Consider the following 13,390-nt stretch of genomic DNA (forward strand, 5'->3'; position numbering starts at 1 on the left):
TAGAAAATATAAGATAAATTAGTGGAATCCTATAAGTAAACCCTTTAAAAAGAAAATAAATTATTTAATAACAATTTAAAAATAAATTTAAATAAAATTTTCAAAATTACATAAATGTAATAAATTTTCCAAAATTTTCATAAGATTACATTTTTGAAAATTAAAGACAATTTAGTGTACATTTTTGTTATCAAATTAATATTGAGTTGACGGGGAGTGGGTGCCTTACCTTGAACCCGCCCAACACTAGGGACGGGCGGGAAATTCAAGGATTCCCCTTCCTTGACGAGGAGTGGATGCCTTGCCTTGAACTCACCCGACATTGAGGACGATGTGGGAAAATTCGAGGATTCCTTGCCCCTAATGGGGAGTGGGTGCTTTGCCTTGAACCCACCTGAGATAGAGTGTTTTGACTACGGGGCGGGGACAAGGATGGGGTGCCCCGTCCCAAACCCGCCCATTGTCATTCTTATATAATTATTAATTATTAGCGAAATTAATAAAAATTTTAGCTTTTATAATTATTTTTATTTATTTAAAGTCAATGAAAATTTTATTTAAAAATAATAACAATTATTAAATTTATTAAAAAATATTTGTTCATATTAAGTTAACATTAATTATTTTTTATAAATAAACATTAAATGAAAAATAGAATTATTAAAATTTTAAATATTATGTAATACTTTTAGTTAATTAACAACAAATTTTAATTATAAATTTATCAATTAATTAATAATAAATAAAATTATTCAATCTTTCAGACTTTCTCGTGCATGGGTCGGTCCTCGCTAATATTACATAGAACACAATAATGGCAACTCAGGGATGACGACAGAACAGGGTGATCATGAGGCCTACAACTTTAAATGGGTCGCATTTAATCATACACAAGTAGATTTAAATTTTGATTGTTTATATTCAAATTCAAATTAGATATTATCCATCAAATTCGAGTTGAATTTAATTTGTAATTATTAACAAATTGAACTAAAAATAATTTTAATATTACAACTTAAGGTAATTTATTAAAACGCCCTTTATAGTTTGATAGATATACTAAAACCTACCTATAGTAGTTTTTTACCAAAACACCCCTATAATTATTAGCTTAACTAAATCCGCGAAATTATAGTTTGAACCTTCATTACATGACAGTGGAAAATGACAGTTCCTATAGTTTGCAATCAATTAGCTTAAGTAAATCCGCGAAATTATAGTTTGAACCATCGTTACGTGACAGTGGAAAATGACAGTTTAAGTAAATCCGCGAAACTATAGATTGAAAATTACTTTTGTAAAACTTGAACCTATTACAGTTTGGCAAAAAACATAACATTCAAACCAACCCCACTGAGAGACAATAATGGGATCAATTCGGATTTCGGACAATACTGAGGCCGATTGACCATACCACAGAGTACTGTTCTATGGGTTTAATCCTGTACCCCACCCATAGCCCCCCCAACCCTGGTGACAGCAGGGTTTGATCTAAGTCTCCACAAAAACCAATCAGACCTTAGCCTATTGGCATCATCAATAAATCATTCAATTAGATCCATAATTTTTCTACGAAAAAAAGATACATAATTAATTATTCGTATCAGTGCAAGGAAATTTTTTTTTTTGGTACAGAAGGATAAGAAACTCAGAAAACAGAGAAAGGAAAACTTAATACAGAACAGCCAAGTCCTTAGCAACCAGGTCTTGGATCCATTGAGAAAGGTCCTGGACATAAAATCCCGAAACAGAAAGGCCCTTCTGAGCAAGAGCATGGGCCACTGAATTTACAGACCAACTAACAAAACTGAAAACAAAATTCCTGTTTTTCAACAGACTTGGGATATCCTGAACAAGAAACAAGGCACCCCTGTTCATACTTGACTGTTCACAAGACACCGCCTAAACCAAATTCAAACAGTCGCATTCTATGCAACAGTCTGCAATCTGCATCGGCACAGTTAATTTCAGACGTTGAATCACTGCAAAAGCTTCATCTTGAACAGGGGAACCAACTTGAGCTTGACCAAAAGAACAGCAATAGCTTGACCCCTGAAATCCCTTGTAATCACACCAAAACCTGCCTTCCCAATACCCAAAAGAAGTCAGGTTTGTGTGTTGTGTGCGGAAATCGAAACACCAATGGCCTAATCAACTGTTGAATCCAGCACATTATTCATATATGATTCTAGATGGGTGAATGGCTTTTAATTTGACTTTTTACATGTAAAGAAAAAAATGTATGTTTTTAACCTTAAAAAATATGGGTTTTAACTGATGGTGGCTCAGTTGATAGGATCTGGATCAAATCCATCTGCCACTAGGGCTAGGCAGTTATGGGGGTTTAAGGGGTGGGAAATGGACTACCCTTGTTGGGTAGCCCCATGAAGCCAAAAAAAAAGGGAAAATTTTTTATTTAGGTATTATTGGTACAATTTTTTTCTTTAAACTTAGATTCATATATTTAGTTTGAGGTATTCAACAGACTAACTACCAAACCCTGCCAGTAGTTTCCCAAATACCAAGTAACAGGGAAATAATTTAGTTTGAGGTCCAAATTTCTTAATTTGAGTTACTAATCCATTTGAAGGATTACCATTGAAGCTGACTGGATCTTCTGATGGCCAAATTGATTTATTAGATAGACTTAGCAGAACCCAAGAATCATTCAGGTTGTTCATGCTTAGTTTACTATCAAATCACCATAGATCTTAGAACCCTATCCACACTAATAAGTAAAATATACACAATCTCAAAATTTCAAATCTCTAAATCTATCAAGGACATTCATGTGGAAAATTTGAAAAAATAGGATCAGAAATGAAGTCACTCTTAGGAACTTAGGAGCAATATTTTCAACCCGCCATTGACCCAGATGATCAAACTGTTCAAACTGACACCTGGTCAAGATTTTGAGTCTACTTTTCCTAAACCCACCTTTTGGTCAAAAATCGTCCAGCCTGAGTGGTTGAACTGTTGACCCATTCAACCTGGTCACTGGGTCATGGGTTGTGCAAATTCAATGTATGTACAAATTTCCAGAGCCCACAGCTTTGTGCCCAGATGTCCCAAAGGCCATAACTTTGGCATGGTGGTCAATTTCTGAAAGTCCAAGGGTTTGGCCACGGTGGATTGGTAGGAAAGAAAGTCAGTGATGGAGGAGAAGATCAGTAGAGGTCAAAGAGCTGAGAGGAAAATTGGGAAGTGGGGTTCAGGTCCTGCCTGCCTGTGTGCGTGCCTGCGAGAGAGAGAGAGAGAGAGAGAGAGAGAGAGAGAGAGAGATCCTGTTATGGTCCTAAAATGTTGAACTGCTTGGCTTGGGGCTGGAGCGCCTTCCTGGGATCTATCAGATCCATTCAGAAATGGGTTCCTTTATTTATATTTTTCTTTTCTTTCTCTAATTAAAGAATCTTCTAGAATTTACAATTTTCTTTACTCAGCATAAGTGGCTGGCTCAGTTTGCTAACCTGTTTTGGCTCAAGATGAGCTGAACTGGGTCAGATGCCCGCACCCTTACAGATGGTATACTAGCATCTCTAAACAGATCTAAGCTCAACTAAATGCCTTAAGCCAACATTGAACAAGCTAGCTGAGTCTCCTGTTGGTTCAGCATATGCCTCATGCTAATCACTAGATTTTCTAGTGAATAATCATAAATGGATTTGTGCCCATCTAAAGGTGTTGCAAGACTAACCTTCCTCGTAAAAGTAAAATACTCTTATCTAATCAATTCCTAGCATCATATCTGATTGCATCCAACTACAGAAAAGCTAGGTTCAATAAATTTGTGAAACACGATTATTTCTTTTCTCTAATAACTCAAGTTTTAGAAAACTATGCATCATGTAATTCCTCCAATGAAGATTAACCTGTCTCAAGAGGATTACTCCTGCTCATAGACATGCTTACTCAAACTGATAGAATGTCATCCACTGTATAGAACCAAGACAATAATCTATCATGTCCCATATCCAACAGTAAACTGTATCATGAGGGGCATAGGTTATGCAACATCAAGTGTAAGTAGCAGAAACAGCTACTTAGCTCAAATCTCTTGTCTACCTCCTGGTGTTGCTAATAATTATTGCTAGGGGCACAACTTGTGAATCTTTTATTATTATTTGTTTTTCTTAGGTACAGATTTCAAATCTTATCCATTCAAAAACCATACATTTCATGCTACTGTAAGAAATGTATCAAAAGCAAACATAAAATGAGTAGTAGCTTTATAGCATTCTTTGCTATCTTTTGTGTCAGAACCTACTTTGTGGTTTATTGGTGCTATGTTGGATTCGTGATCTTCCAGACCTTGACATATTTGTTACTTCTGACAATGCATCATTTGTTATGTCTGACGGAATCAGCAGCTACTGGTAGACATTCCAGGCATTGGCCAAGTAGTGTAGCAGAGTTCATGCCATACCCTTAATGCTCAATTTCTATTGCAAACTAAGGTAACTAACAGCCTAAAACCCTTCAACTTTCCAATATAGGAAACCTAAGAACCTAAGAAATTTTATATGGGGATGGGTGTCAGTAAGCTTAGTAGATAGCATATATTAAGTGAAGCAACATATTTGGGAATAATACATTCTCTCCTAGAAGAACAAGGCCTGGGTGTTGCTTATTATAGGAGAGCATGGTTATTCTAGTTTGAACAAGTGATCACTTGAATCATGATGAATAGGATAGAAACAGATAAACTAAAGGACAACCATGCTGTTTCCACAAGAAGATCAAAATCCAGAAAGAGCCAAGAAAAAGTTTCTAGATTCTCCCTCAGACCAATGTTAAACCCTCGAAGCCTACATGATTGACATCATAAGCTTATGATTCTTCAACTGAGATACATCTTCACCTCTGAAGTCTAGACTACTCTCTGAACAAGTGTAGTCACAGAGCTACTAGAAAGCTTCTCTTCTCTAGAAAACAAAGAAAATCTATTATACTATCTACTGATTTTAAATACAAAACAAAATTCAATAGAATGGCCTTATATGTTACGATGAATTATAACCAGGATAAACATCCTATCCTGTTGGTTCCAAAGATCAACCAAGATCATGTTCTCAATTGACAAAAGCAGGATAAACATTCTTTCCCTCTGTAATACTTCTACTTCCTTCAATCTTCTATTATTATGAATAAAAAATGGCCAACCAGATCCTATGAAGAAGCAAAAAAACAGTGGTAGAAGCATAATTTGCTTCTGTATTCCCATTTCACAATGAGATAACCGGTATAGATGCACCCCCCAGGTTTGGTTAGAAAAAAATATCAACAGAAAAACCAAGTCCAAAAGCTTTACTAGGATTATGCATCGATAACCAGATCCATTTTCGTTTTATCACAAAAAAACCAATACATTTGGATCCTCACCCTAAAATTGCAGGAAAATGGACACAATTTATGTTTTGCTGATTCAAAGTTTGCGTTCTCCTCTGGTTTCGTAAGCTACTAGCAAAACCGATAGAAACATTATAGCCATGAAAAAACAAAAGACGCAAATAAAAAGCAGAGATGATAACAAACCAAGACCAAGACACTCGGGTATAGCTGAACTGAGTAGGTAAAACCAATGTCGGTTATTATCAAATAGAGAAAATAAAAGTAGGTTTCAGTATTCAAATATCCACAATGTTTCTCTTTTATTTTCTTCTTCCTTTGCAATTTAAGACAAATTATTTCCCTAAGAAGAAGAAATGGCAAAAGGGTTGGTTCTAATACTCCTTACTTGGGCATTGACGCAATCCATGCCACACCCACACTGCGGGCACTCCTCAAAGTTATCAACAGGGAAACTAGCAGAAGCGATGCCGACGGAAAATTCTAGCTCGTCGCCGTACCGAGTAACCTCGACGATGTTAACCCAAAAGAAGAAGACCTTCACACTTGTACCCTGTAACTTCGTGAGCTTGCCTTGGGAGATATAACCGTTAATGGTGGACCTGTATTTTAGTTGGTATGAACCCTCCAGAGAAAAACTACAAGTGCCATTCAAATTCACAGAGAACTTGCCGGTGGTTTTATCCAAATCGTAACCGAGGACCCCTTTTGGGAGAAGGCCTACCGGGAAGTCATAGTCTTTAAGGACCTCATACGCCGTCGGTGTGCCGTCGACGGCCGTTAACGGCGTCAATAGGAACGCTAGGCATAAGAGACCGGCATAATAAAGGATTGCCGTTAGAGACACAGGTCTATGTATATCTCCACCGAATCGAAAAGAATTCATCTCCCTCTCTCTATCTCGTGATGGCTCGATCGTTGAGGTAGCCGGAGAAGCAAGAAAGATGAAAGAGGTTCAGGTTTTGAGTGTAGAAGATGGAAAGGGTAGGTGACACCGGTCGAAGTTGGCCAGAGATGAAAGAGCTTCATAAGGCCCGTTAGATTGGAATAAATGGGGAGACTTAAAAGTAATTTATTCCAATCTGGTGGTTATCAAAAGGCGGTTCCATTTTAACATTAGTCTTTGAATGGGAAGGTCGTATTCTACTTTCTACAACCAGCAGTCAGCAGAAGTGAAAGTGAGAGACCCACGTGGTATCGTTTCGTTTTGTTGCTTAATGGTCAATGCAGATTCTTAGGACATCTCAACTGTTGGCTTGGATGCTGATTCCACGGTTGTGTATCCCGTAGGCCATAGAAAGAGACAGTTTGTCATGTGGCAGTGACAGTAGATAAGGCTAATGGTGTAAGGGGGGTTATACTTATAAACAAAAATTAGCGATTCTTCTCTTTTTATAAAAAAAGGACACAAATTTGTTTTACTGTATTGTATCACTACTCCTGGTACAAGTGGTCCCCCATATGAATCTTGTGGGTCATGCATAATATATGGTGTAAGATGCACTTGTACCGGATAGAACTATGTAGGGTGTTTTGTGTATTGACGAGGTTGGTTTGGTAATTACAAATTACGCCATCCAAAACGGAGACAGGACGAAAATTCACGGCTGTGTTTTGAATGATGGTTGAGAACAGAGTGGCTGCTAACACTGTTTTCAAAATCGGACCAGACCAAACGGTCGGACAGGAAAAACCGGGAACCGGTCACATGACCAGTTTCGTTTTCCTCCAAAACCGTTGATTTTAGTCAGCAAATCGCTGAACCGGATGATTTATCATTTGAACAGTTTTAACCGTTTTCCAATTTTGTATTTTTTTTATTTTTTTGTCAGAATTGGCCGGCCGTTCAGGTCGAACGGTCAGACTGTTCGAACCGTTAACGGACCCCTGACCGGTTTGGTCACTGGTTCGTTTTTAAAAACCATGGCTATAATTTGTTATCAATGTTTTAAAAACCGACTTAGAGGCCAAACCGTTTTTGCATCCAGTTCGCGGGTCACCAGTTCAACCGGCCAGCCGAACGGTATATATATACATATATTTTATACATACATATATATATATATATATATATATATAGTGTGTGTGTGTGTATAAATAAAAATTTTACCAATAAATAATATATAAATATGTTTTAGATATGTTATATGTATTATTTTAGATTTTTTAATTCAGTTTTTAATTTTTTTATTAAAAAACTTGTATGCATTGATTATGCAACCCGTGATTCAATCACTGGGTCAAATGAGTTAACGGTCAAATAATTCTTGACCAAACCAATGGCTTTTAACCATCTGGCGGGTCTTGACTGAACCGAACCCAAAATCTTGGATAACGATGGTTCAAACAATTTGACCAACTGGGTCAGCGACGGATTGAAAACGTTAGTTGTTATGGAACATAGGTGGAAGGTTTTGCACTTTACATATTTGTATTTGTCTTTCTTCTAAATATATTCAAAATGTCATATATACTCGTTAGTGGTGTTTATCAAAAATCGAAAAACCGAACTCAACGGATAAAATCAAACTCAAAAGTTCTAGTTAATCAAATTAATCGGTTTGGTCTTTTTGAAAACTGAAGATATTGATTTATTTTTTATTAACTAATATGAAAAATCGGTGGTTGTATATTACATTATAAATTTATATAGTTTATTTATAATATATATTATAAATATCAAAATTCCGAAAAATAAAAAATCAAACCATTCAATCGATTAACAGATTGGTTTTAGTTCACGATTTTCCAAAATCTGATGATATTGGTTTCATTTGAAAAATAGGGACCATGAGACCTCTAAATCTTGTTGTATCGATGTATATTGTAAGATATATGTACTAAAAGGATCAAGTGCAATGTCCTAAAAACTAACCGGAACCTTCTTAGCCCTCTCTTTCTGGGTCAATAGTTTGATTGTCTAGTTCAAATGAATGACTCATTCTAACAATAAAAAATTCAAAAAAATAAATAAAATAATAATTAAAATACAAAAATGATTAAAAATTATTGAACGGGTCAAGTGGGTTGACAGTTTGACTGTCTGAGTCAATAGGTTATTGACCAATTCAACGGTTTTTGGCCGAGGACTAGGCTTGGGATAAAACATAACCGGTTACTTGGACGATTTTCAGTCTGAACAGTCTGACCGTCTAGGTCAAGGACAGTTCGAAAACATTGATAAGTGTCATTTGCTTTGAGAAGTGGAATCTACATGTAAATACTATACCTCAAAAGCCCCTAAGTGATGTTAGGTTAAGTTCTTGTGAAGCTTTCATCTTCTCCAAAGTAGCTAAAGAAATTATAGTGACCAAGGTTTTAAAAACCGACCCAAAAATGGAACCACTTTGACCACCAGTTTTCAGGTTAGTGGTTGAACCGTCCAGGATGAATAATTCAACTTGTAATTTTAAAATTTTCAGAAATACATTCTAGATTCATATTCTAATTTATAATTTTTGTTCCTATAGTTCTGTTAAAATTGATGTTTGAAAGCTTATGCTGACATATTATGAATAAGGCTACAACTTGGGCCCAAAAAAGTCGGGTTGGATTGATGCTCGAGTTAGGGTTAGGGTTGAAATATATGAACTCGACTTTACTTCGGGTTGGGTTAGGGTACACCCCTCGAGCAACCCGGCCCAACCTAAGCCTGACTTTATAGTACATATCATATATAAATATATGTTATATATAATATAACATATCATACATTGATTTTTTAGATGCAAGATAGTTGTATAGCCCCCACCACACACTATCATTTATTTCTTTTGAGATAATCACATCACTTAGTTCCAATTGGAAATACTAAAACCTTAATAACATATTTTATGTTTTTTGAATATTTCTGCTAATAAAAGATCTATTATAAGTCATAACTCATAATAAATTATAGTCATTTCAAACAACTTTTTTTCCCGAATTTTGTACTTGGAGAACTAATAAAAATATCAACAAACAAAGACTAATAAAACATAGGATTAATATATGTAGTGAAAGTTGAGTTAAGATTTTAGATTAAGAAATTCTAAGGATTTTAAGGGATGGAAAGAAGGTTGGATTGAAGGTTGACTTTAGGTTGGGTTAGGGTTGGAGGTATTTAGTTAGGATTAGAGTGTTAGGGTTAGGGCTGGCCTCAACCCAACCTAACCCGGTCTGATTCTCGGCCCTAATTATGAGATGTGAGAGGTGATAGAGAGAAAGACCATTAGAATGTTAATATGGGGGGAGAGAGAGAGACGTTGATTGATAATGCCCCAGCTTTTATATATGAAAGAAAAATTTTTTAAATAGTTAACATTTTTTGACAAAATCAACATTTTTCATGAAAAGCAGTTCAACGCAAAATCAGACTTGGAACTATGATCAATTCTCGAGTTGAACGGTTTAATCATCCGGTTTATAAATCAGTGATGGTGATTAACCAAAGTCCTTAGCTAAGAAAGCTTTAACTTTTTTAATGTGAAAGTCGGATGGGAGGTCCTATTTTGATCGAATTCAGATCACCCTTATTCGAATCTTTGGACCGGATATTTATTTATTTTATAATATATATATATATATATATATATATTTTTTTTTTTATTTAAATCAATATATTTTATTTTTTAATAATTTATTAATTTTATCCTACTTACCAATAAGATTCGAAATAAACAGTATCGTCCCTAATCTTTGACCACTTCACCAGATTACGTACAAAAAAGGTCATTTGCCCTAGAGCTATCAAACTAGTTGGACCAGGCCCAGGCAGAAAATGATAACCCTATGGACCTTAACAAGTAACAAGATTGGGTCATACATGGAAAGAAGGGCAGAGGTAGGGTTCGATATTATTGTCTTCTTATAAATGGACTCCATCTGTAGTTAGACCGGCCACATCGTTCTCTAACGTGGCAGAAATTGAAGGCTTGTCTTGTCTAGTTCACTAGTTTAATCACATTCTCAAACGCTACCAAATTTACATTTCATTTCCTAATGGGTCCACGTCAAGTTTTTCTCCAGTAATAAATTAGCCTTTATTGCAGCCACATGATTCATTGTTTCCTCTTCATCTGCTCGAGTAAAATTACATTTACACCTCCTTCTCCTGCCCACGTGAATCGCAGTCACACGTGAAGAATATATCATCCTCTGGATAATATTATGCAGAGAGATAGGCGTGGACAGAGTTCTCGTGGGCAAGAGATCCCATCTCCAGCCTAAAATATAATTAATAGGTATTATTTTTCCCACGTGGCAAGAATCTGGTTAAGTCCATTGGTTAAGCTGCTCAGAGCTAAACACCTGTTTTCAAGGAGCTTTTATCTACTGTGCAAGTCAAACTCAATTACAGATAGAGATGAAGTAAAAATTATGTTTTATCCCACTGACCACAATTAAGAAAAAGAAAAACTTGCCTCCACAGGGAGAGAATCTCCCATCCGTGAACTAGGAAGAAGAAACAAATCGGTTAACTCTGATCTTGCTTGCTTGCTCAACCTGAGCAGTGACGCAGTCAAATCCGCAGCCGCACTGCGGACTCTCCACAAAGTTATCGATATCGAAATCAGCAGAAGTGATCCCCACCGAGAAGTCGAGCTTGTCGCCACTCCGAGTAACCTCAATAATGTCGAGCCACAGAAAAAGCACCTTCACGCTCACGCCCTTGAGGTTCCTGAGTTTGTTCTGCGAGATAACGCCGGTGATGGTGGATTTGTACCTGAGCTTGTAGGAACCCTCAAGGGAGAAAGCACAAGTACCATTCAGGTAGGCCGAGAATTTTCCGGTGGATGTATCCAGATCGTAGCCCAGAATACCCTTTGGGAGGATACCCACCGGGAAGCCATATCCCTGGAGGACTTGGTATGCCGTCAGTGCATGGTCGGCAGCCGTGTGGGTCGAAACTGAACAGACAAAGATGAGACAGGCGGCAAAGGCCGTCAGAGATGTGTGCTTTGGGGTGAAGGACCAAGCCATGATTCGTCGCTCCTCCTCTTCCTCCTTTATCCTCCGCAAAAGAAGAAGAAAAAGTACTTAAAAGACTAAATAGGAAGTAAGATGAGCAAAAGCAGCAGAGATGTATGCTATCTGATTAGTGATTTGGCTGTGGAGTTTGGACTTTGGAGGAGGTATCTAATGACTCCAAGCGTCCCACTGTTTCTACTATTTATTTATTCAGTGTTTTTGTTGGTTTGGGTGGGACTATATATCATAATATCAAGCAGATGCCGGTGGGCATTTAAAATTGAGTCCGGATCTCATCATCTTAGGGAAGATATTCTCAATTCATGGGATAGTGTGTTGTGGGTATACTGATCAAAGTTTGTGGGGATGAGAGATTTGAATTCTTAAAATTAGATTTTATTAAGAGAAATTTTTTTATTAATACTCTGTTATATGGGCTTAGTGTCATTTTGGTCCTTTAAATTTAAAATACTATATTTTATTATCCAAAATTTTAAAACCTACCAATCCAATATCTATTATCAACCAACTGTTAATCAATCGTTGAAAAGACATAAGTACCATTCAAATATCATCTAATTTTCTTTATTAATCATCTAAACATTGAAAAAAAATAAATAATCTCTAATCATATCATTTTCTATTGTATTCAAGAAATATGGGATCACATCTTAGTGGCATTTTGGTAACTTCGAATTTCTCGTACTAAATTAATATGTTTTGAAAATTTAGATATTTAATTATAACATTTTAAAGTTGAAAGACCAAAATGGCATTAGACCCAATGGTATTAATCCAGAAATTTTCATTTTATTAAAGAAAGTAAGCTTCGACGTGGCTACATCTAGAAACAGGGGACGTAGCAGTAGTAAGTGGTTAGTAACCACTTTAGTAGGTGGACACGTGGTGGGCCTCTTACATCTCAAACAGTAAGAGCAGCATACCTAACTTGTTCAAGAGGATTTTCATAGAACAACGGTACCAAGAATACAGTCTACAGACCACAGATATCTCAGATTCTCAGTTCCAGTATAATTTGTTTTCCTTACACCTATCCACTTTGATATCAATGCACAAATTTGTTTTCTTTACACCTATCACCTTTGGTGTCAATGCACGTACTTGTTTTCCTTACACCCATCACCTTACCTTTGGTATCAATGAGTATAGACCAGATGTATCCTAAATGAGTGGACCACATTGACAGAAACGGAATGAAGAATATTAAATGAAAGGGTAAAAGACTTGACTTAAAAAAAGACTTGATTTTTAAAATTTGACTAAAACCTACATAAAATTTCAAAATAGACTTAAATACTTTGTGAAATAAACCTTATGGTTTAATTTAAAATTTCTAAAATAATATTTTGCCTTTGTATATTTTTTAACAAATGATAGCTTTGATCTTTTTGGTAGCATGGATTATGAGTGATGGTGTATGATCTAGTAGCTCCGGACAGGTCAGACATCAAACTAGATAGGTTGCTTGGTCGAGCTGTAAGCAAAGAGAGAAAATATCAAAATACCCAGGTTACTTTACCCGGTATGGGCACTCCGATGTTTAAGTTAGTAAATTGGAGTTTTCTAAGAGATATAAAGCAAGAGAGAGCTATAGAGCTTGAGTGCTAAATTGCATGCCATTTATGAGTTTGGAGGTGAGTCCCTTATATAGGCGAGTTGTTGTGAGCCTCATGAAATGCGTCCGGGATCTCTGACCCAACTGGTTCGGAATGATTTCACACCTAGAACTGGACTCCGTATAGGTAAGTAACGTTTATCCAATCCTGCCCAAAGCAGGCGGGGTGATAACCAGCTCTTCCAACGTGGTGTCATGATTCCAGGGAATTCAGAGGCAATAGTCCACTTAAGGGGGGTGCCACTCGACACGTCAAGCAAGTCGCTAACAAGAGTTAGGTCAGATCAGTGGAAGCAGGTCACCTCTTATGCCAACCTGAGGTCTTGCCTATCTGTTCGTAGTTTGGCTTACTGGGGTGGTACCGAGGTCATCAATGCAATTGTAAAGTGTCTAAGGTGCTCTTGGGGTCTGCTTACATGGTGTAGAGGTGTCACTCCGCTATTCTACATTGCCACATGT

General features: G+C 36.6%; 1 protein-coding gene and 1 long non-coding RNA gene across 2 annotated transcripts; both read right to left on the reverse strand.

Moving 5' to 3' along the window:
• Positions 1–1,564: 1,564 nt before the first annotated feature.
• LOC148867566 (uncharacterized) lies at positions 1,565–6,339 on the reverse strand. The gene is made up of 2 exons (XR_016109762.1): positions 5,735–6,339; positions 1,565–2,084 (listed from the first exon to the last, which is right to left on the reverse strand). It is a non-coding gene; the product is annotated as an uncharacterized LOC148867566 (long non-coding RNA).
• A 4,273-nt stretch (positions 6,340–10,612) lies between these two features.
• Positions 10,613–11,659, reverse strand: LOC148867567 (uncharacterized protein At5g01610-like). The gene has a single exon (XM_088977376.1). The coding sequence runs from the start codon at positions 11,305–11,307 to the stop codon at positions 10,780–10,782; it is 528 nt and encodes a 175-aa protein (XP_088833502.1). The 5' UTR covers positions 11,308–11,659; the 3' UTR covers positions 10,613–10,779.
• Positions 11,660–13,390: the final 1,731 nt, after the last annotated feature.

This window comes from Nelumbo lutea, chromosome 3 (genome assembly GCF_056320005.1).
Source record: "Nelumbo lutea isolate HS-2025 chromosome 3, American lotus-T2T, whole genome shotgun sequence".
NCBI classification, from domain to species: domain Eukaryota; kingdom Viridiplantae; phylum Streptophyta; class Magnoliopsida; order Proteales; family Nelumbonaceae; genus Nelumbo; species Nelumbo lutea.